Below are 21,860 nucleotides of genomic sequence, written 5' to 3'. Positions count from 1 at the left end.
CCCTGTTGCTGTGTTCCAGCCGTGAAGCGTGAAGTCTCGTCTATCGCGAGATCTCGCAAGACTTCGTGAGCTCCATGCAAGTCTAAGAAGAGAGGAATACATCAGACCAGTCTGAAGCGAGTGGTGCAACAGCACCCCCTATTGGTACTCTAAACATAGTAACACAGTCAGATAGTCCCATAGGGACAAAGCTGTTCCTTGGAGTGGTTGCACCACTCAAAAATGGATTTTCGAGCAATGTAAATAAGTGAATTAGCACTAAAACCCAGCACCCCATTCAGGGCTTATGGCGGGGTAGGGGAAATAGCCAATAATGCATTTTTGCACAAAATGACACCTGGACCACTTTGGTGCGGACCTAACAACTGCAACGAAAGGTAAGAAAGCCTTCTAGCATGGAATTCTCCTTGACCTAATGCGTTATGGGGTCCGTGAAATTGACGCTTTGCGGTTGTGGTTCTACTTACATTCTGCCTGTCCCCGGTCAGGTGGGCGAACTCCACCATCTCGTTGCCAAACTGGCTGAAGATCTGAACAAACTCCTGGAAGGTGCTGACCCTCTCCAGATGATCCAAAGTCACCAGGACCTGAGAGGACATACAGGGGAACACAGGGGGTGGGAGGGGAGACCGCTGTTAGAACATAAAATAATCAAAACATAATGAAATATCAGTGTCAGTAGAACCTTGCATTTTATTTCCAATCCAGGATTAATAAGTGAAATGCCCGGTATTAAGATCAGTAGTACCTGTTAGCAATGGCAAGAACTCCAGAGTCCAGACTGTATACGTAGTTTGTTTAAAGCATTCTGGCCGGGAACCCATTTTGGTGTTAGCACTATGTTATGCTTTTGCTATTGAAAAATAGCAGATCTACAAGCTCATAGCGCGCCACCGAGTGGCGCGCTACGAGCTTGTAGGTCTGCTATTTTTGAAAAATCGAAGAACGACTGACATTCTTTTAATCTGATCTCAGGTCAGAATGGGTTAATCAGACCAGTGTGTGTCCAGTGGAAACCTCGCATCAATCTGATCTCAGGTCAGAATGGGTTAACCTTACAACTGATGTAATGATGTCGGTGAAACCCGAAGAGATTCCAAAGTGTAGCCTTTTCCGGTGTCTAAAACCAAATTAGCTGCTAATGCTAGGCTGCCCAGCACAGCAAACACAGCCCTCTGGCTTTTACCAAAGCCAGACGGCAAAAGGGCAGAGGATGTAATTGCGTTTGCCAGCTAATGTCGGGAGCGCGGAGCTGTCATCCTGTCTGTCCAAACAAAGCTAACCAGACGTGATTGAGGCCAGCAGTGTTTTCCTCTCTTGCGTCTGTCCAACAGTACATGCAATATATTATATACACAGCACCTAATTTGCTAGGAGGATAGCCAGGTACAGGATGGATCGGCGGGCTTTGCCCAGGTTTTATGTGGCAGTTTAAAGGGTGCTGGTTTGCCTTCAATTACAGCCAGACATCCGTTCTTTCTCCCAACGCCAACAAAGGAAAAATAATGTGCTTCAAGGTGGAGTCGGCTAAGTGGTGAAATAGAGTGTGGATACAGTGCATCTCTGTTTATGTGAACATCTGTGCATGTACTGTATGTGCATTTGCATTGTGAACATGCATTAAGGAGGGACAGTGTGGAAAAACACAGAACAGAATACAGTAAATGTTGTGCATAAACATAATATGTGCCTGCTTTGTGTTAGACGAAAGACGGAAAACACACTTCTGTTGTTGTTTCCCCCACAGTTCCCCTACAGTCACCGTGAACTCGCACGTATCTCCCTCCATTGGCTTCCTGTGCGATACAGGATTGATTTCAAAGTCTTGCTTTAAATGGTTTGGCACCCATTCATCTGTCTGAACTGCTCAAACCTTATGTTCCCACAAGGACCCTCAGGTCCTCTGACCAGCTTCTCCTGGTGGTGCCTAAATCAAGGCTGAAGCTCAGAGGGAACCGGGCTTTTGCAGTGGCAGCTCCCAAGCTCTGGAATGAGCTGCCTCTGCACATAAGACAAGCCCCTACTCTTCAGGTGTTTAAATCACGCCTCAAGACATATTTTTATTCTTTGGCTTTTCCAAGCATAGTATGAGCTTTTGATGTTGAAAGTGACACTGTGTACTGTATGTTGTTTTGTTTTTAAAATGAAGTTGTGATTTTTATTATTTTATTGTAAAGCACTTTGGTACAACTTGTTGTTATTTAAATGTGCTATAGAAATAAAGATGGTATGGTATGGTATGGTATGTGTGCAAGGCTGGAATATCCTGCTCAAGTGAAAGTGCTTTTACATGATTTGTGTACGCAGAATAGTACATAGAATCAGACCAGGGAGGGAGGGAATAGTTAAAAAGAAATCCTCAAAATCCTTGCGTGTGCATCTAAAGCAGTGGTTCTCAAACTGAATTACATGGTTACTGTACAGCACCAGCATTTATATCATACAGTTTGACTGCTAAACACGACTTTCCAGAGTTCATTGATAGTGTTTTTTAAATATATTCTTTATCCCACGATTTTGTAACCCATTTTTCACCCCTGTGTCAATCCTCTAATGTGATCCTGGGCTCTACACACCCTCCACCAACCTAGTCCCCATATATGGGGGACAAGGGGAGAGAAACGGACTTGAACTCATGCTTCCTTCATGCCTGAGTGTCCAAGTTGCTCCTTTTACACCTGACAGGGGGGGAGTTTCCCTGGTTGGACGTAGCGCGTGGAAGGAACACGTTATTCCAATTCTTTATTGGGAGTCTATATGTGGTGCACGCCATAACCGCTAGGCCATCGGCGCCCCAAATAACTTTATACTTTTCATTTAAACTGAAGTTACATTGATAAATGACAAAATATTAGCCACTAAGCGTGGCTCTAGAGACGTTCCCAGACAGTACCTTGTTGCGCGAGGTGATGATCTGCTTGATGACGATGCGGTCGGCGAGCACCAGGACCTTGGTGACGGACGACAGGAGCAGACGCGCCGCCTTCACCATGCCCGTGCGTTCGCTGGACGCCACGCTGCGCGGACCCCCGCCGTCCACCGGGGAAGGGGCCGGTGTCGTCGTGGTCACATCCGTCAGCTGGGCTATGGTGTCGCCTGGGAGGAGGGGAGGAGGGGAGGTAAAAATGCATTCCTTTAGTCGGGTTTGTCTTTTTTGTGCTTTTCATTTAGATTATGATTAGAACAGTGCAACAAGAACAAGAACTAGCTCTCAGTTAGCTCATAACATTAGCTTCTGTTGCATTGTCATACAAACTCCTTTACACAGCAGCCATTCCAGCAATTCGGAGGTAAGAGTCTTGCTCAGGGACACACATCGACACATTGCTGGCCTGGCCCTGGAATATAGTCTTAAAAAGACAAAAGAGTGGCCGCACAAACTGTGACATGCAGTCACTAAATGAAAATTCTAGCATTTACGCTCAGGTTGAAGAAACAGCTGAACGTTCACTGGGTGTTTAAAAAAAAAAAAGGAATATCCACACTAATATGAACACATTTATTTTCAGAATACACACAGCAGCAGCAGCAGCATTAATGTACAGTCAGGCATGTTGGTCCAAAGGGATTTCCTAAGAAAGACCTTGCGGTCTTGTTTCCATTCGGGACCCATGCACTCACAAACATATAGTAATTTGCTGTGTGTATTCTGAAAATATATATAAGTTCATAGGAAACTACTCAAGGGAGTGCGGATATTCCTTTTTCATTGTATCATGCCACATAATATACGTCGCCAACGAGTCCCGTTCTTTGCTGCATCTCTCTCCCATTCTCTCTCTCTCTCTCCCTCTTTCCTGTCCATCTTCACTTGATACTATCAATAAAGGCAGAAAAGCCAAAAAAATCTGCCCCCAGCAGCTATTGAGACTACACCTCAAGACTCCCCCCTGAGTAGAGCGCGGTTTCTGATGCCGTTTCATTGAGCTCTGCTTCAAAACGACTCATAACCAGTCGATAATAATAAAACCCTGGCCTCGGCTCCCCAACGCTCAACCATTGATCTCCCACCACCTATTTCATTGCATTTCTTTTATATTACCTGCCCCCCCCCCCCCCCCCCCCAACACCCGCCTGGGAGAAAAAGAGAGAAAGTTTAACTTGATATATTCAAAAAGTTAGAATGAAATCTTACGATTGTACAATACGAGGTTATGCCTATAATTGCCGGATCTTGGATGTCTGTGGGTCTTTCTCTGTGCGTGCATGTGTGTGTGCGTGCGTGCGTGCGTGCGTGCGTGAGTGCGTGCGTGCGTGCGTAGCCTGGGGTTTTGCAGGGATGTGTGCACCCCTAGGTCCTAACTAGCCACGTCTCATACTGCAGAAGTGCAGATGCCATTTCTGTGTATAATATGGTATCTGTTGGGTGGAAATTAAGCAAAACAAAACATCATGTCCACAACTGTTGTGCATTACATTCACACACATTCACACACCGATGGCGGGTGGAAACCATGCAAGTGTTACACACTTCAATGAATGAGTCCATATCAGTGTGGTTTGATTTTATGACCGTTTTACTGGACATCATGGAACTGCAACAAGACAGTTAAACACACACAAATGAGTGAGACACATGTTGTCCAGCTTATGCACCATCACCATATACACAGGATGTACTGGCTTCCTCATTGCCTGACTGGCAGAAACATGCTGACTCACTGGACATAACAAAATAATACATAATAACATCACATTCAGTTTAAACAAAATAACAAAAATACATGACACCATTTCCACATTTCCACAATAGCATATTACTATCACAGTGAGTTGGAATTATTATCAATAACATCAGACAGACAGTAGTAGCTTGGGGCCTCCTGCAGTCACTATCACAGAGTTAGCATTAGCTGCTAGCTGCTAAGCAAAACCTATACAGACAGTACTCTAAAACATTGTGGAGACCTTTTCCACTAACAACATATCCCCTGTTAAGCTACTTTATACAGTATGTCTAAATGAACCCACTCTCTTATATATCTCACCTGCAACAATACAGTTAAACACACACAAATGAGTGAGACACATGTTGTCCAGCTTATGCACCATCACCATATACAGGATGTACTGGCTTCCTCATTGCCTGACTGGCAGAAACATGCTGACTCACTGGAGTATATTGCCCCCTTGTGGCTTAGAGGAGCAATCGCTCTGTTTTGTTCTTGGCAGGGCAGAAACACAGTGACTATTAGTATTGAGTTCTTTACATAGAACAATGACAAAATGAAATACACTTATGCATGAACTTTTATCTTTTTAACTATTTGACTTGTAATGCCATTAACTGCATTATGAACTTGAGTAGAATATGAATTATAATAATTAAATAAACAACCAAAAATAGGGGGTGGCTTTGGCTTATCCTACACAAGGCACCAACCTGCACATCAGGAGCAATTAGGGGTTCAGTGTCTTGCTCAAGGACACTTCGGCACTAACTCTGGGGGAGCGACCGCGGGTTCGAACTGGGAATATTGCGGTTCCAATCCGGTCACTCTACCCCTGAGCCACCGCCACCCGACGTGTTTTTGAGCTTGCGTATCTGCATCTTTGGCCGTTTTTTTATTTGCTTACTGTTGATGCTTTTGTGTACGATCAGTTTGTGTATTATATATTATGTATGTGTGTATTATGTATTTGTGTATGCGTGTACATTATGTATGTGTGTTTGTGTGTGTGATGCATTATGCATAATAAGAATATGAACATGTGCAGAATGTGTTCACAGATCACGGCTGTCTCGTGAGGCTTCTTCCGAAAACAACTCGCGTGCTGGAATGACAATGACTAGTGTTGAAAACAATGCACGTAATAACAAAGAACCCTGGTCGTTTCACAACCTCCGTGCATTGTCTGAGCATCGGTCTGGTCGTTTCACAACCTCCGTGTACTGTCTGAGCATCGGCCTGGTCGTTTCACAACCTCCGTGCATCGGTCTGGCGGTGGCAGATGGAGGTTGCACCACTTTATCTCTCCCTTTCCCGGCCTGCGGTGTGTCTCTGCCCCGACCGATCTCTCCTCTCTCTCTCTCTCTCTCTCTCTGGACTCAAACTGTCAACCCTTACACGGCAGCCCCACGTCTTACTGAAGCCTAGCTTTTTAACCCATTTAGACCCGACGTCTAAATCCTGACAGTTTTCTGGAAAAAAAACATATGTTTCTATGTCAGTCGTTCTCAAACATATTCATGTCAAGAACCCCAAATATATATGACATTGGCCGCCGACCCCCCATCTGAAAATATGTAGTTCCAGGGACCCCCCCAGAAGCAAGGATTCGAGTAAAAAACTGAATATATATTCAATGATTTCAGGCACATTTTTCACGATTTTTCATAGCAGACCTACAAGTTCATAGCACGGCACTCGGTGCCGTGCTATGAACTTGTAGATCTTCTATTTTTCAAACAGCTAAAGCATAACATAATGCTTAAAACACCAAAAGTGGTTCCCGTCCTGAATGGGTTAAGAGCGGCTGCTGGTCAGACAGCTAACATTTTCCAAATGCCCTTTTGGTGACAGTGTGAGAGTGATCCATGCCATGTATGTATGCCTCCCCGGCCAGTCGATATGCCCTCTCTTCGTCCTAATAAACCTCCAAGGGGAACGTCTTGTGAAAGTGAGAAAACTGCCGGGCACAGTCGCGATAATAAATGTCACTTTGAACGTAGCTTTATTTACGCGTTCCAACCTAACAGGTCTTCCTCAGCGTCGTGTCAAGACAACAGGAAGTGAGGTATAAATAGTGTATGTGATGCAATCAAGTCCAAATGAACGAATGAAGGCGCCCAGCTGTCGTCACCTTGAAAGTAATCTCTCGAGAACAGATTCCGCCTTGAAAGCCAACAATGAGGACTCAGTATTACGCTCATGGTCGAAACGTCGTGTTCTAAATAATGTTGGTGTTTTAACACCGACATAAACACTGTTTGAGCAAAGACTGTAGTGTGTGCAGACTTCATACTTCTCCTTCTCTGTATGTATCTACCTTTTGTCTAAGACTGTAGTGTGTGCAGACTTCTCCTTCTCTGTATGTATCTACCTTTTGTCCAGCACCAGCGAGGAACTGGACGTGCGCAAGGCACCTGCTTTTTAAACAGAAAAACACTACCCTGGACCACTTTGAGACAAAGGCATGTGGAGCAGAGGGTAACACACGGGTCCATAAATTTGGACCCGTTCCGAAATGGAATGGAACAGACGCTGGCCTGGAGGACAAGTCAATATTCTGGGTCTCGGCCCGGCATTGGGTTCTGGTTAGACCCGTGCTACGCTCTAATGAGGAGTCTGACTGACTCACCTCTTCACCTACAGTGGCCTTGACGACCTTGCGGTCTTATGAAAAGGTTAAAATGTAAGTTAGATGTTATGTAGACGGATGCCAGGTTAATTTGTTGATCTGGCATCCTATAGTTTGTGTAGTTTCAATGTACAGTTTACAGTTATTATCTGATGATTCTTGGTTTATCTGTGATCCTAGATTACCATCTCTATGCATTGGATGCATTACCTTGTGTTTACCTTGCTTACTGTACAAGTCACACACACACACACACACACACACACACCCTATAATATTATTATAATTGTAATATTACACATTCATATCACAGGGACTGAACAAGAGCCGGTTCAGTGTCTAAAAACAGAAGTATACCGCACAGAGAAAAATTACGTTGAGGCTTTACAAATCTCTTTACATTCCCCGTGAATGAAACAAGTGCTGTGCTTGGTACATATACGACGAAAGTCAGACACTCTCTGCATTATGAGGTGGTGCCAACAAGAAAGGGCCGAGAGAACAAGAGGCTACATTCATATAACCAGACGACACACTGCTTCTGCAGTAATATGACCCCGCCCCCCATATCCCTTTCTCACAACACTGACCGACGCAACTCAGTCTCAGTGCACCAAAACAAGCCCAAAAAAGGGAGGAAATATTGTTTCTTTGGGCACGAGACCCAATGCCTAAAAGAGATCATCATGCAGAGATCAACAGCGGAGAGTCTAAATCAGAGAGAGAGAGAGAGAGAGAGAGAGAGAGAGAGCTGTTTATCTGGCTCTGTGTCGTTCTGGCTGCTCTTTAGCCCATTCTGAGCGGGTGGTTGGTTACATACATAATACATTATGTTATAATTTAGCTATTGAAAAATAGCAGATCTACAAGCTACGAGCTTGTAGGTCTGCTATTTTTGAAAAAAATCGTTAAAATGTGCCTCAAATCTTTCCGAAAATTGTCATGATTTAGGACATCGGAAATGATCAACGACTGCACCGGCAAAGACATATTCTATTCTGCGTGGCAGAAGTTCAGAAATCTGACATTCACATCACTCAATATATATATTCGTTTTGTTATAGGAAGAGATGGGGAAGCTTTGTAGCTGCTGAATCTTTGAGAGAAATCTTAAATCTGCAGATCTATTCATTAGCATTTTCCAAACCTCTTATGTCCATATTTTAACTTAATGAATTAACGTCTTACTTGATCATAAACTACAGTGTCACACAAATACATGAAGATGACGTCACATTGTAGGCTCTACAGAGCCAAATGACGTCACATTGTAGGCTCTACAGAGCCAAATGACGTCACATTGTAGGCTCTACAGCGCTGAACCCACTTTTATTCGGCTCTAAAATAGGAGTATAAATCGGCCCTTAGGGCCATAGTGCACGCATGCACACACGTACACACTCTCTCAGGGAGGCATAATTATGCCCAACCAATTGTTTCAAGGGAATCTTTTTGCAGAGTTGTACTTTCACCACTTAATTTCTCATTTCATGCCATTTCGATTTCTCATTTCATTAGTAATTTTCCACCAACATCTGCTCATCCATCCGTTCTCGAATTATCTCAGTAAGCGCACAAACAAACAAGACGGGACTGATTGCAGAATCCTTCCACACGTCGCTGCGGACTGGGTTACAACACGATGGCGCTGGCTCAGGGGTAGAGTGACCGGTGGTTCCAACCCGGGCTCCCCCAGAGTTAGTGTCCAGTTGTCCTTGAGCAAGACTATGAACCCCTAAATTGCCTTGCATGGTTTCCCCCGACATCGGTGTGTGAATGGGTAAATGTAATGCACAATCTCTGTAAAGCGCCTTGGATAAAGGGGCTATATAAATGCACCGTTTATTGATTTATATTTATTAACATTGTTGTTCAAAGAGAGGCGTGCCCACCAGATGCAAGCACCAGTGAATTGAAGCATCAGAATGATGGAACCCATCCATTCATTCATTCGTGATTTATTTATTCTCAAAATTACACTGGGTAATTAAATATTTGTTTAGTGCTGCCGATATATATGTCTGAATATATATTCTTTCAGAGCAGACGTTTTTAAGGGATCCCTGGAACAACATATTTTCAGACGGGGGGTCCACGGCACAAATACAGATAATTCTGGGGGTCCTTGACATGAAATAAGTTGAGCACCACTGACAGAGACAACATAAGTCATTTTTTGAGTGGTTCAACCACTCCAAGGAACAGCAATGTCCGTGCTCACCTACTGTATGTGTGGTTAACCTGTGTGTGATTGGTTAACCTATGTGACGATAATGAGCACCAGTATGAGTACCAGTAGGGGCGCTGTTGTGCCATGCAGAAACAGAGAGAGAGACTGTTGCCTGCACTGTTGCCTGCTAATGAGAGAGAGAGGGGGGGGGGGGGGGAGAGGGGAGTTGCACCACTCGGTTCACACGGGTGTGATTTTTTAAAATCCATTAAGACCTTAGGTCTAAAATGGATTAACATATATATTTATTTTGGAGAAAGGGTGAAGTGTCCCGTTAGGTGGTTTCATCGCGGCAGCAACGAGTGGTAATTAAATAAAAGGAACCCTGCACCAACCTGCCCTCCGCGCCTCGAAGCAGGCGTGTCCCATCTCGTCCCTCAGCTCCTGGTTCTCGTGGGCGATGGCCTCGCCCACGGCCACGAAGCGGCCCACCGCCACGCTGACCGCCTGGCCCACCCGCTGGATGGCGGCCAGCGTGCGCTCGGACTTCCTGGGCTTGTCCTTGTGGTTGATCAGGGTGGTGATCTGGATGGAGACAGAGACATTAAGATCAGTGAGGATGGATGGAGACAGGGACATTAATATCAGTGAGGATGGATGGAGACAGGGACATTAATATCAGTGAGGATGGATGGAGACAGGGACATTAATATCAGTGAGGATGGATGGAGACAGGGACATTAAGATCAGTGATCAGGGTGGTGATCTGATGGAGACAGGGACATTAAGATCAGTGAGGATGGATGGAGACAGGGACATTAATATCAGTGAGGATGGATGGAGACAGGGACATTAAGATCAGGGAGGATGGATGGAGACAGGGACATTAAGATCAGTGATCAGGGTGGTTATCTGATGGAGACAGAGACATTAAGATCAGTGAGGATGGATGGAGACAGGGACATTAATATCAGTGAGGATGGATGGAGACAGGGACATTAAGATCAGTGAGGATGGATGGAGACAGGGACATTAAGACCAGTGAGGATGGATGGAGACAGGGACATTAAGATCAGTGAGGATGGATGGAGACAGGGACATTAATATCAGTGAGGATGGATGGAGACAGGGACATTAATATCAGTGAGGATGGATGGAGACAGGGACATTAAGACCAGTGAGGATGGATGGAGACAGGGACATTAAGATCAGTGAGGATGGATGGAGACAGGGACATTAATATCAGTGAGGATGGATGGAGACAGGGACATTAAGACCAGTGAGGATGGATGGAGACAGGGACATTAATATCAGTGATCATCTGATGGAGACAGGGACATTAAGGTCAGGTAGGATGGATGGAGACAGGGACATTAAGACCAGTGAGGATGGATGGAGACAGGGACATTAAGATCAGTGAGGATGGATGGAGACAGGGACATTAATATCAGTGAGGATGGATGGAGACAGGGACATTAAGACCAGTGAGGATGGATGGAGACAGGGACATTAATATCAGTGATCATCTGATGGAGACAGGGACATTAAGGTCAGGTAGGATGGATGGAGACAGGGACATTAAGACCAGTGAGGATGGATGGAGACAGGGACATTAAGATCAGTGAGGATGGATGGAGACAGGGACATTAAGATCAGTGAGGATGGATGGAGACAGGGACATTAAGACCAGTGATCAGTAGGGATTGCACCAAAATGGAATAAAACCGAATACCGAATATGATTAATATTACAGTATATATCTTTTTTCCTACCATTGCTGTCATGGCCGCACCTTAAATCTACCTGATTTATGGCAAAATAAATGGTTATGGCAAAACTTAACTTAAATAATAATCACCATTATGGCTCCATAAATCATTTATTCAACCTTTTTGAATGCATTAATTGCATACACTATTCGGTGATATGTTTTCTGCCTATTCGGGCCGAAACCGAATGCATTTTTAGCCATTTTCTGCCGAATATTCGGTGCATCACCAATACATTAAAATACATGCAATAAAAACCCGATGACACCTCGTCATACATAATGATGGTACCTACTGTACATATCGTATAGTGTACAGTGCAGGCATAAATTATGAATGGTGTGAGCCAATTAGCATCAATTATGCATTGAGTGTTTCCCTTCTGCCAAGTAAAAAAAATAACTATCCAGCTGTTAACAGTGCGCACTTGTGTGTGTGTGTGTGTGTGTGTGTGTGTGTGTGTGTGTGTGTGTGTGTGTGTGTGTGTGTGTGTGTGTGTGTGTGCGTGCGTGTGCGTGTGATGTATCAGCATGACAGACCACCTGCTACATAGCTGCAGGTGGTCTCAGTTGGAATTCATGGGATGTTATATGGTGTGTGCGTGTGTGCGCGTGTGTGTGTGTGCGTGTGTGTGCGTGCGTGTGTGTGCGCGTGCGTTCTCCGTTCCGTTAGCCAAAGTGGGTCTAATAACGCTATCGATTCACTGTGGAATGATGATGATGATTATGTCATACTGATAACAGAAGAGGATCAGTCAGTGATGTCACATGCATTGTGAACATTCTATGTTTGTACAGTTTGTCCAATGATTCAATAACCACTACTGAAATACTGCCATCATCACACATTACTGGGACACCAACGATGTGTGTCAGAGAGTCCATTATGACACTGGGAAAACAGCCAGCACACAATAAATGTCCCTGTCAAAGTTTTTTAATTACATCTCCAAAAACACCTTTACCTGTCCAAGAGACTTTGGACAGACCAGATTCAAGTCCCTTCGTCACAGACGCGTTTGGTTGGAATGCGTCTGTCCGTCTGTCAGTGCAGAGGTAAATGAAAGTGTGTGAAAAGGACATTTATCGTGTGCTGTTTTCTCTGTGTCGTTGTTGAGCCTGGAGACTTTTGTTTAATTTAGGCTTTCAGTGCTTTCAGTGCCTTCAGTCCAAAAACACTTTCAGACCATTAGTGGCTTCATCAATAAAAATAAAGAAGAGTATCCAAGGCACTCTGTCCCAGTGAAGTGAAAAAGCCGTTATTATAAGTTTTAAGGCATGGCAAAGATCATTACACAAAAGTGAGGACCAACGCGTTTCGGCAATCAGCCTTCGTCAGTGTCCCCTTTATTTTCAGGATTAAACCTCGACCAACGAGCACCTGTATTCAGTTCAACAAACAAAAGACCACGGCAGCGCTCCCTTCCTCTATGCAAGGCTTTGTCAATAGTTTGGTTTGTGAGAACGGCTGATATCAGCTCAGGAAGTCATAGACAGCAACCATATCCCTCCTGTGACGTCTGTAATGAGTCCTGCCTGGTGTGTCTGGCCTCCTACTGAGACACACCTGGAGCCTCCTCCTCATCACAGCTAGTCTCTCACAGTACGTTTTAACAGCGGGCGACAGCCAGACGAAGCTTCCGGAAGTGCATTATTTGTGAAATGGACTCGGCAACTGAAGTCTGAAGTCTGACTTCAGACTGCAGTCTGAAGTCAGAAGTTCTGCGTTAAAAATTGCAAAGCAGATCGATAACTACAGAGGGTTTCTTGTGGAGTTAATTCTGGACAAAATATGCAGCTTTAACAACCAGCGGAGATCAGAACCCTTAAAGCTAATCTACTGAACTAGAGCTGGCCATCGGATTTGTGGACAAACCCTTGGGGGTTGTTTTTTCGGTCATCTGTCCGTTTTACTTTGAAAGTACAATTTGTGTACAAATACAACACGGTCAAACGTTGTCGTGAGAGAACTTGGTGTTCAGGAGGTTCCCCCCCCCAGCGCTCTTTATCTGTCTCTTCCATCGTTTACACAAGAGGACAGAAGATAGGAGACAGCGCCACCATGAGGCATACACGCTTTCTCAGAGTACCTACAAAGCAGATCTTATGTTACCCATTCATGAGTTGTCCTGGCACTGCAGAACTTAGTGTTAGTGCTGTGTGTGTGTGTGTGTGTGTGTGTGTGTGTGCGTGTGTGTGTGTGTGTGTGTGCGTGCAGCATGGAAGCAGAACAACAGGCTATGGGCACATGGGGGGGGGGGGGGGGGGTACACTGTGTGTGTGCCGGATTCATGACCTCACTGGTTGGCAGTCAGCCAAGGGCTGGAGCGGAAGGGAGGGGGGAGTGTGTGTGTGTGTGTGTGTGTGTGCGTGCGTGCGTGCGTGCGTGGCATATGCAAAAAGACAGTCTACCATTCAGCCAGCGCCGTGAAGCTATTACGAAGCAAATCCCACGTTTGAAGCTGGCTGCAGCAAAAGATAAAAAGATACAAAGATACAAAGATACAACTTGAAGCTGAGCCTGAGTTCAACTGATCCAGATGCAAAGCTGCATGCTGGATTTTTCATTTTATTTTTTGCACCGGCCACCATGCCTCCGAGTCTCCGACACACGTCTATGGACTATGGACGCACGCTTGAGGACAATGACCATGACCGCGTGGGCAACACATAGTATACATACGTGTGCATATGCCTTGTGTGAACGCAGCAGTGTGTGTGGGGAGGGGAGAGTTACCAGGGGCTATAGTAGGTGGTACACTGACTCTGTATCAATATTATGTTTCCCCCTCCCTGTTCCTGTTTGCACAAAGTGCACAGGTCCATTACAGAGGAACACACTGTGTGTGTGTGTGTGTGTGTGTGTGTGTGTGTGTGTGTGTGTGTGTGTGTGTGTGTGTGTGTGTGTGAGATATGCTTGCATAATGGCTGTGTGTTCTTGTGAGTAAAAAAAGAATATGCTTTTTGCCATCGGTTTATGACAAACAGCAGCAAAACTGACAGTTGTTTGTCAGTCTCTCTCATAAAGCTCTCACAATACGTTGTCGTTCTACCTTCTCTTGTCACGCCCACACATAAACACAGCATGGAACCCCAGCGTGGCTGTGGCTGTGTGTGTGTGTGTGTGTGTGTGTGTGTGTGTGTGTGTGTGTGTGCCCAGTTCCTGTCACTTTCTCCAGTGGCTCCAGGCACACTGTTCCCACTTTCTTCCCAGCCATTCATTTCTCTATTGCTTTGTTTGTTCGCCACAATTAGGACAGACAATTACAAGGCCATGAAAAACAATGACTTCAACAACAATAACACATCCCCGCACGCACACGCACACACACACACACACACACACACACACACACAGTCACAGTCACACACACGCACACACACACACACACACACACACACACACACACACACACACTCAGGGTCCTTACATATAAAGACAACGCCACAACGGACAGACTGTAATGTCTTACTTCAATCATACAAGAGTGTCACACAAAAGTAGTGAAAATAGCAGAGTACTTTTCCTCCAACAAGTGAGTGTGTACGAGAGAGAGAGAGAGAGAGAGAGAGAGAGAAAGAGAGAGAGAGAGAGAGAGAGAGAGAGAGAGAGAGAGAGAGAGAGAGAGAGAGATCATGTTATTAGGTCCCATCTCGACCAATTACATGCTGGGTTATGACAGGAGAGAAAACAGAAAAAAAGACTCGGGCGCAGCAAGAAAAGAATTGGCCTCTCGGGAGATGCTCTGGAAACGAGGCAGAAAAAAGGCGTCAAGTCTCATCTCATCAGATGTGGACGTTGGAGGAACCTACAGGGACTCACTGCACTTTGTCTGGGAAAGTTAAGACTTTCCGTTCTTTATTGACGCAGAGAGAGAGAGAGAGAGAGAGAGAGATCATCATCATCATTAAATGATGATGTCTGGCGTGTTATTGTGAAATTCACGATCTCGACCGCGGTCGAAAAATGTTTTCGACCGCGGTCGAGATCGTGGATTTCACAATAACACGCCGGACTTCCCGCGGTCCTTCATTGCCATCCCCCAGTTCCCGCTTACTGATGCCTGTGTCCCTATAGCGATGACATCAGAGGGATGCCTGTGTCCCTATAGCGATGACATCAGAGGGATGCCTGTGTCCCTACAGCGATGACATCAGAGGGATGCCTGTGTCCCTATAGCGATGACATCAGAGGGATGCCTGTGTCCCTATAGCGATGACATCAGAGGGAACGACAGTTTTCTACCTCTGGTCTGCTCTGAAGGGAAGATGTATAACCTCATTGTAAGCTCTGTATAGCAGTGGCCGGCAAACTGTGTTCTTCTGGATCGGACTAGTGAAGAAACACGTAGAGAGATAGAGAGAGAGATGGAGGTTGATGATTGTTGACTGGGAGTGGGGGGGGGGGGGGGGCAGAGTGATGGAAGTCACGCTGAACACACACTTTAACTTAACGCAACAGCACATCAATTTATCTCCAAACGGCTGTGAGGAGAAGGGGTGGTGACAGCAGGGCGGCTGTGAGGAGTGTGTGTGTGTGTGTGTGTGTGTGTGTGTGTGTGTGTGTGTGTGTTCTAGTTTATTTTGCTATAGCTTTAGTTATAATAATAATTTCTTCTTTCCGTTTTCTACATGAATATAACCACATTATAATAACCTAACGTCGTTGAAGCGGGACTCCTCTAAAAGACCCTCCCTGCATCCCGGGACTCATTACAACTATAGGTTCCACAGATCACAAGTTGTCTAAAATAGCTGCAGAGAAAGGAGGAGACTGGGGGAGTAAAACAAAAGGGATGAGGAGAGGTGGAGGGAGGTGCACATTAAAGCGTTCAAGTGGTTAATGTAAAAATAATAAAACATAAAAATCACCCCAGGGGTCTCCTGTTATGAAGACCCCTCCTTCCCCAGCTGCTTTAAGGTTTAACCCATTCTGAACGAGAACCCCTTTTGGTGTTAGCATCATGTCATGCTTTAGCTATTGAAAAACAGCAGATCTACAAGCTCGTAGCGCGCCACCGAGTGGCGCGCTACGAGCTTGTAGGTCTGCTATTTTTTTTTAAATCAAAGAGCGACTGACATTTTTAGAATCTGATCTCAGGTTAGAATGGGTTCATCAGACCAGTGTGTGTCCAGTGGAAACCTCGTATGAATCTGATCTCAGGTCAGAATGGGTTCATCAGACCAGTGTGTGTCCAGTGGAAACCTCGTATGAATCTGATCTCAGGTCAGAATGGGTTAAACAAAGAGGGAGGCCAGCGGCGCCGATGCCATCAGTTTCAACGTGACTACACTTCACTTCACAGCAAAACATCAACGCAGGCGTTCACTTTGAACCAGAACCAAGTGACACAATGTGGCAAGAAAGCGTGACCAGGTTGTTTGTCAGAATTGATTAGTACGGCTGTGAAGCCCAACGTCTCTCTACGGTGGGAAGACGAGGGCTGATTTTCTGTCTGCTGATTTTGAAGACGAAATTGGAACTTAGATCGGCTAACTTTTGTACAGACAGACGATTCGGGGCTCAGTTTTCCAAGTCTAGAAGACCAGAGGGTTTAAAAAGTTTTCTGTACCAAGTTCGAGGGAATGTTTCCTCACAACACAACAATCTATTTTGGAAGAATAATTGGCCACCCGAAAACGAGACAATTACGACGACGCAACAGGTGGTCATTACAGGACACAAAGGAGGACAAGCGGGCCGGCGGCCAAACTTCACAGCCACACATTATTTATCACCCCGACGATGAATCACAGCCAGGCCTTATCCGCACAACGCAGCCACACAGACACCATGCTGGCCTTATCCGCACAACGCAGCCCCACAGACACCATGCTGGCTGGGCTGGTTTCATGCTCATTCAGCATGGAGGGGGGAGGGAGGAGGGGGGAGAGAGACGGAGAGAGAGAGAGAGAAAACTAATAGGAGCATTAGGAGGAGAAGAGAATAGCAGTATAGTCACTCCTGCTAATTTACAAAAAGGCTGGCTGCAGTTTAGACACAGTTGGTTCTTTTCATGCAAGGCAAGGACCAGGGGTCTGATGAAGTATATAGACCCTATGAGTATGCAGACCCCTTTGAACTCCCACAACTAAGGACCCCTGGGGTCCCTGGAGTCCAGGCCCCCACCCCACTTTGAGAACCACTGATTTAGCATAAAACCTACACTAAATCTACACCCACATGTCCAGAATCACAATGCATTCCTTAGGAATTACCCTGCAATACCTCTCTCGGCATTGGGAACCTACAGACATCAGACAGTGTGTGTGTGTGTGTGTGTGTGTGTGTGTGTGTGTGTGTGTGTGTGTGTGCACATTCCCCAAGCTTCACCATGTATGACCATAGAGGACTAACTTTTAATCAGTCTAGTTAGTAATCCTCTAGGCAGGCATAGTATGAGAGCTTAGCTTTGACAGAGAAAGCAGAGACACACACACACACACACACACACACACATACACGGACCAAAAACCTAATCCAGAGCACATCTCTCTGTAATATTATTATTGAGCAAAGGGTGGTGAGCATTTTGGCTATGGTGTTCCCACGCACGCACGCACACACACACGCGCACGCACGCACGTACGTATTACTACTAGAAGAACGCCACACGTCTATGTGGCAGTGCGTTCTGAGTGAGACACTCAGGAAACTGCATAATATGACGACGATAAACGAAAGAAGAAGATTGGCCAGTAGTCGAACACCCACAACAACGCCGGGTTGAAAAAGCAGAGGTAAAGTCATGACTGAGTGACGTATAACTCACGGCCACAAAGCGCAAGGCGTAAACGGCACTTCTGCATATAATCTGCATACGTCATGGTCTATGACGTGTGTGTGTTGATCTGCTCCCGCTGTTGGCAGACTCAAACCCTGGAAGTGAGAGTAACGCATCTCAAACAGAGGACAGGAGTGTGAGGGGAGAAAACGAGAGATAACCCAAGACAGATGAGCAGGGGAGTGACAGAAAGAAAGAAAGCATGCGTTATATGTTCACATAACCAGCACTGAGCTTGTCCTTATGAACGTAACCACTGTGACTCAAACTAGGCCTGTGTTATTATGAAGATGATGATGACTGCATCGCACGTCTATAAGCTCACAACAACAACACGTCTGTGAATGTGACGCGCTGGCTGGGCCTGGTTGGAGTGGTTATGGAAGTCACATTTAAACCTGGCAGACAACAGCAGGTGAGGGAACACAGATGGCTCCCGGCCCACAGGATGGCTGGACGGAGCAGAGAAAGAGGAGGCGTCGTGCACATAACACCCCCTCCCCCCTCACCCCCTCCCCCCCCCCGCCAGTGTGACATGCCAGGCAGGCGATAATGCCCATCAATCGGCGGGCACAGAGCAGACAGGGAGGGCGTGAGACGAGGTGTTTATCACTGGGGGTTTTTTTCACAGGATTTACGATTTGGTTTCTTTTTCAACTGGGGACCAGGGGACAAGAATCTGTGTACACACACACACTCACACACACACACACACACACTTTACGTGTTAAGTATTCGTACAGTTGTTCTCAAACTTTCTTTGGTTCAGGGCACCCTGTAAATAACTCATTCCATGCAGGGCACGAAGTACAGTAACTTGCCAAACTGGTTCTCAATTGCATGGTTTTAAAACGTCCTTTGCTTTCATCTAATAAAGAAGATTAAAGAATAACTTTAATCCATGGCCCTATAACTCATGGCATGCTGATCACAGTACCTCACATTGTGACCTGTAAACCTTACAGATCTGTATTAACCCGGTCATGCTGATCAGTACCTCACATTGTGACCTGTAAACCTTACAGATGTGTATTAACCCGGTCATGCTGATCAGAACCTCACATTGTGACCTGTAAACCTTACAGATCTGTATTAACCCGGTCATGCTGATCAGAACCTCACATTGTGACCTGTAAACCTTACAGATCTGTATTAACCCGGTCATGCTGATCAGAACCTCACATTGTGACCTGTAAACCTTACAGATCTGAATTTACCCGGTCATGCTGATCAGTACCTCACATTGTGACCTGTAAACCTTACAGATCTGTATTAACCCGGTTGGAGACTTGGACCCTTTGAAGCCTCTGAAATGGACTCTACTGTAGCTCAAGGTGAAACTGAGATAATTGGCTGGCCAGCCAAGTAGGTTATATTATTATTAGTATTCATGATGTAATTCTCATGGCCAAACATCTGAATGGCTGATTCCCCAAAATGTAGTTACTGTAATTTTTTATAACGCTTTTTTCCCCCCTGAAACAAAACTAAATTAAACTAAATGAAACTTTACCACAAGATAAGACACCAAGAACATCATTTTTAGTTATAAACTTAGAACTCAATTTCCGCGAACAATGTCGTGACTCTGCACTCTGGCTTCGTATAGGGCATTTATAATGACTCAGCTATAAAAATGACTCAGCTTATTTTCCATGCATTACGACTACGTGAACACTCCAAAAGAAACTCCCCGAGCAGCTCTGAAGTCTGAAACAATTAAAGTGAACTCACAGAGGTGTGACCTGAACACGACCCGCTTCAAGTCTGCATTGCGGTTTTGCTTTCAAATCTCCCCAAGAACAGATCTTTCAATTTCCTCTGAAAATATGTCAGCTTAGCTTTATAACCTTTTGAGAACTTTGAGAACGAACTCCAGCAGGTTTGTGTCACCCATTCATTGCCGTTGGTGGTTTAGGCCCTTTAGGCTTGCCGTAGGGCAAAGCCCCTTAACCCATTCTGACCTAAGATCAGATTCTAAAAATGTCTTCTACATCCTGACAGTTTTCTGAATAAGCTATGTTTCTATGTCAGTCGTTTATTTTTCAAAAATAGCAGACCTACAAGCTCATAGCGCGCCACTCGGTGGCGTGCTATGAGCTTGTAGATCTGCTATGTTTCTATAGCTAAAGCATGACATAATGCTAACCCAAAATGGGTTAAGAGCCCAAAAAAATCACACTCATGTGAAGTGAGGGGTGCTCTCATCATCATACAGTACATCACATTCCGTGCTCAGCAAATCAGCTGAGCACATTCCGTGCTTACACACACACACACACACACGCACACAAAACTGTGCATCCCCCCCCCCCCCCCCACACACACACACACTAGTGGGAATTTGTAAAGATTCTAGGCATGCACAGAATGCCCCCCACCCGATGTTGAGGCCTTGTACTCAGACATACATACAGACATATACACTCGCGGTCACTCATTGGAGCGGTTTGGCACCGCTCGAAACAAAAACCACGCTGGTGTGAAGTGAGGGGCTGCCAAATGATGTCACCACTGCTTATAGCAAACATTAAAAGTCCATAGACTTGGCTGGCGTCCTGTTTTTTTGCTTCTACCATCAGTGCTGTCCGGAGGACACAAAAAGAGCCTCCGGAGTGGCGTGCGATCGGGCAGGTCTGCGAACATGAGTTACTTTTTTCCCCCTTCTCTTATCAGATTAAAACCCGTTGGAACTGTCTGTGTGTGTGTGTGTGTGTGTGTGGGGGGGGGGGGGGGGGTGAGGTGATTGGGGGGGGGGGGGGGGGTGAGGTGAGGGAGGGGGGGGAAACCAAAAAGGGCAATCTTTGGCCTTCAAGCGCTCGCCCAGCCAAATCGGAACTGACATTTGAATGCAACGGATACATGCAGCGTACCGAAGCCTTTAGCGAAAAGGATCCACAAAGGAAAAGGTTATCGCCGCCGATGAGGAAATAACTCACGTCTGACGTGGAAAAGACAAAACAAACACAAAAGAAATAGACGAAACAACAAGAACAACTAAAATCTACGACAACGAACGGACCAAAGCCACGAGCTGTTCTTTTTGTGCATTTGCCGAAATGTCACACTGACATTTCAACACACCGGAGTAGATATACGGTCCACTGTCAGCTTGGAAACCTTGTATATCCAGAAAACTTTCTGTTAGGGATGCACAACTAATCGGCCATCACGTCAATAGACTTCCCACACTCATCCGCTTCAGTTTATCAAGTAAAAAAAGTGTATGAATTATTATTTTTTTGTACATAGTTCACATAGTCCAAGAATAAAAAATAAATCACTTTCCGATATGAACCAAGCCGTCACACATTTAGCACGATAACAAATCAAATTGTAATTCAATGTCCCATGCAGCTTTTGAAATAATATCAATTAATTATGGTCAGTCAAGACTGAAAACTGGAGGATAGCTCTCTCTCTCTCTCTCTCTCCTCACTGGCGGAACAAGTCAATACAGGGCTTGGGAGGGCATGCGTACCATCGGGTGTACTTAAAGCCATTCCCTTCCTTCCTTCCTTCCTTCCTTCACTCTCATAGAGTTCCAAATGAACAAGTCAACACAGAGGACTGGACTCTGTTCCAACACATTATAATATAGCCAACTCCTCGAATACAGTCAGCAACGCATACATGCAGTATACGTTCCAATACGTACACTACACACTACAGACAGTATACGTTCCAATACGTACACTACACACTACAGACAGTATACGTTCCAATACGTACACTACACACTACAGACAGTATACGTTCCAATACGTACACTACACACTACAGACAGTATACGTTCCAATACGTACACTACACACTACAGACAGTATACGTTCCA

At 45.3% G+C, this 21,860-nt stretch overlaps 1 protein-coding gene across 2 annotated transcripts in view; it reads right to left on the bottom strand.

Moving 5' to 3' along the window:
• Positions 1-21,860, bottom strand: part of ctnnal1 (catenin (cadherin-associated protein), alpha-like 1) — a 149,828-nt gene that overhangs the window by 74,262 nt on the left and 53,706 nt on the right. For both annotated transcript variants that reach the window (XM_080788309.1, XM_080788310.1), the window contains exons 2-4: positions 9,868-10,057; positions 2,894-3,096; positions 468-587 (exon numbers count right to left, since the gene is read on the bottom strand). In XM_080788309.1, coding sequence (XP_080644435.1) covers positions 468-587; positions 2,894-3,096; positions 9,868-10,057 — 513 coding nt within the window. The remainder of the gene's footprint in view (positions 1-467; positions 588-2,893; positions 3,097-9,867; positions 10,058-21,860) is intronic.

The sequence above is a fragment of the Protomyctophum bolini genome, assembly GCF_963924005.1.
Source record: "Protomyctophum bolini genome assembly, chromosome: 17".
Taxonomy (NCBI): Eukaryota; Metazoa; Chordata; class Actinopteri; order Myctophiformes; family Myctophidae; genus Protomyctophum; species Protomyctophum bolini.
Note: the sequence above shows the minus strand (reverse complement) of the source record. Positions and strands in the feature narration are given on the sequence as shown.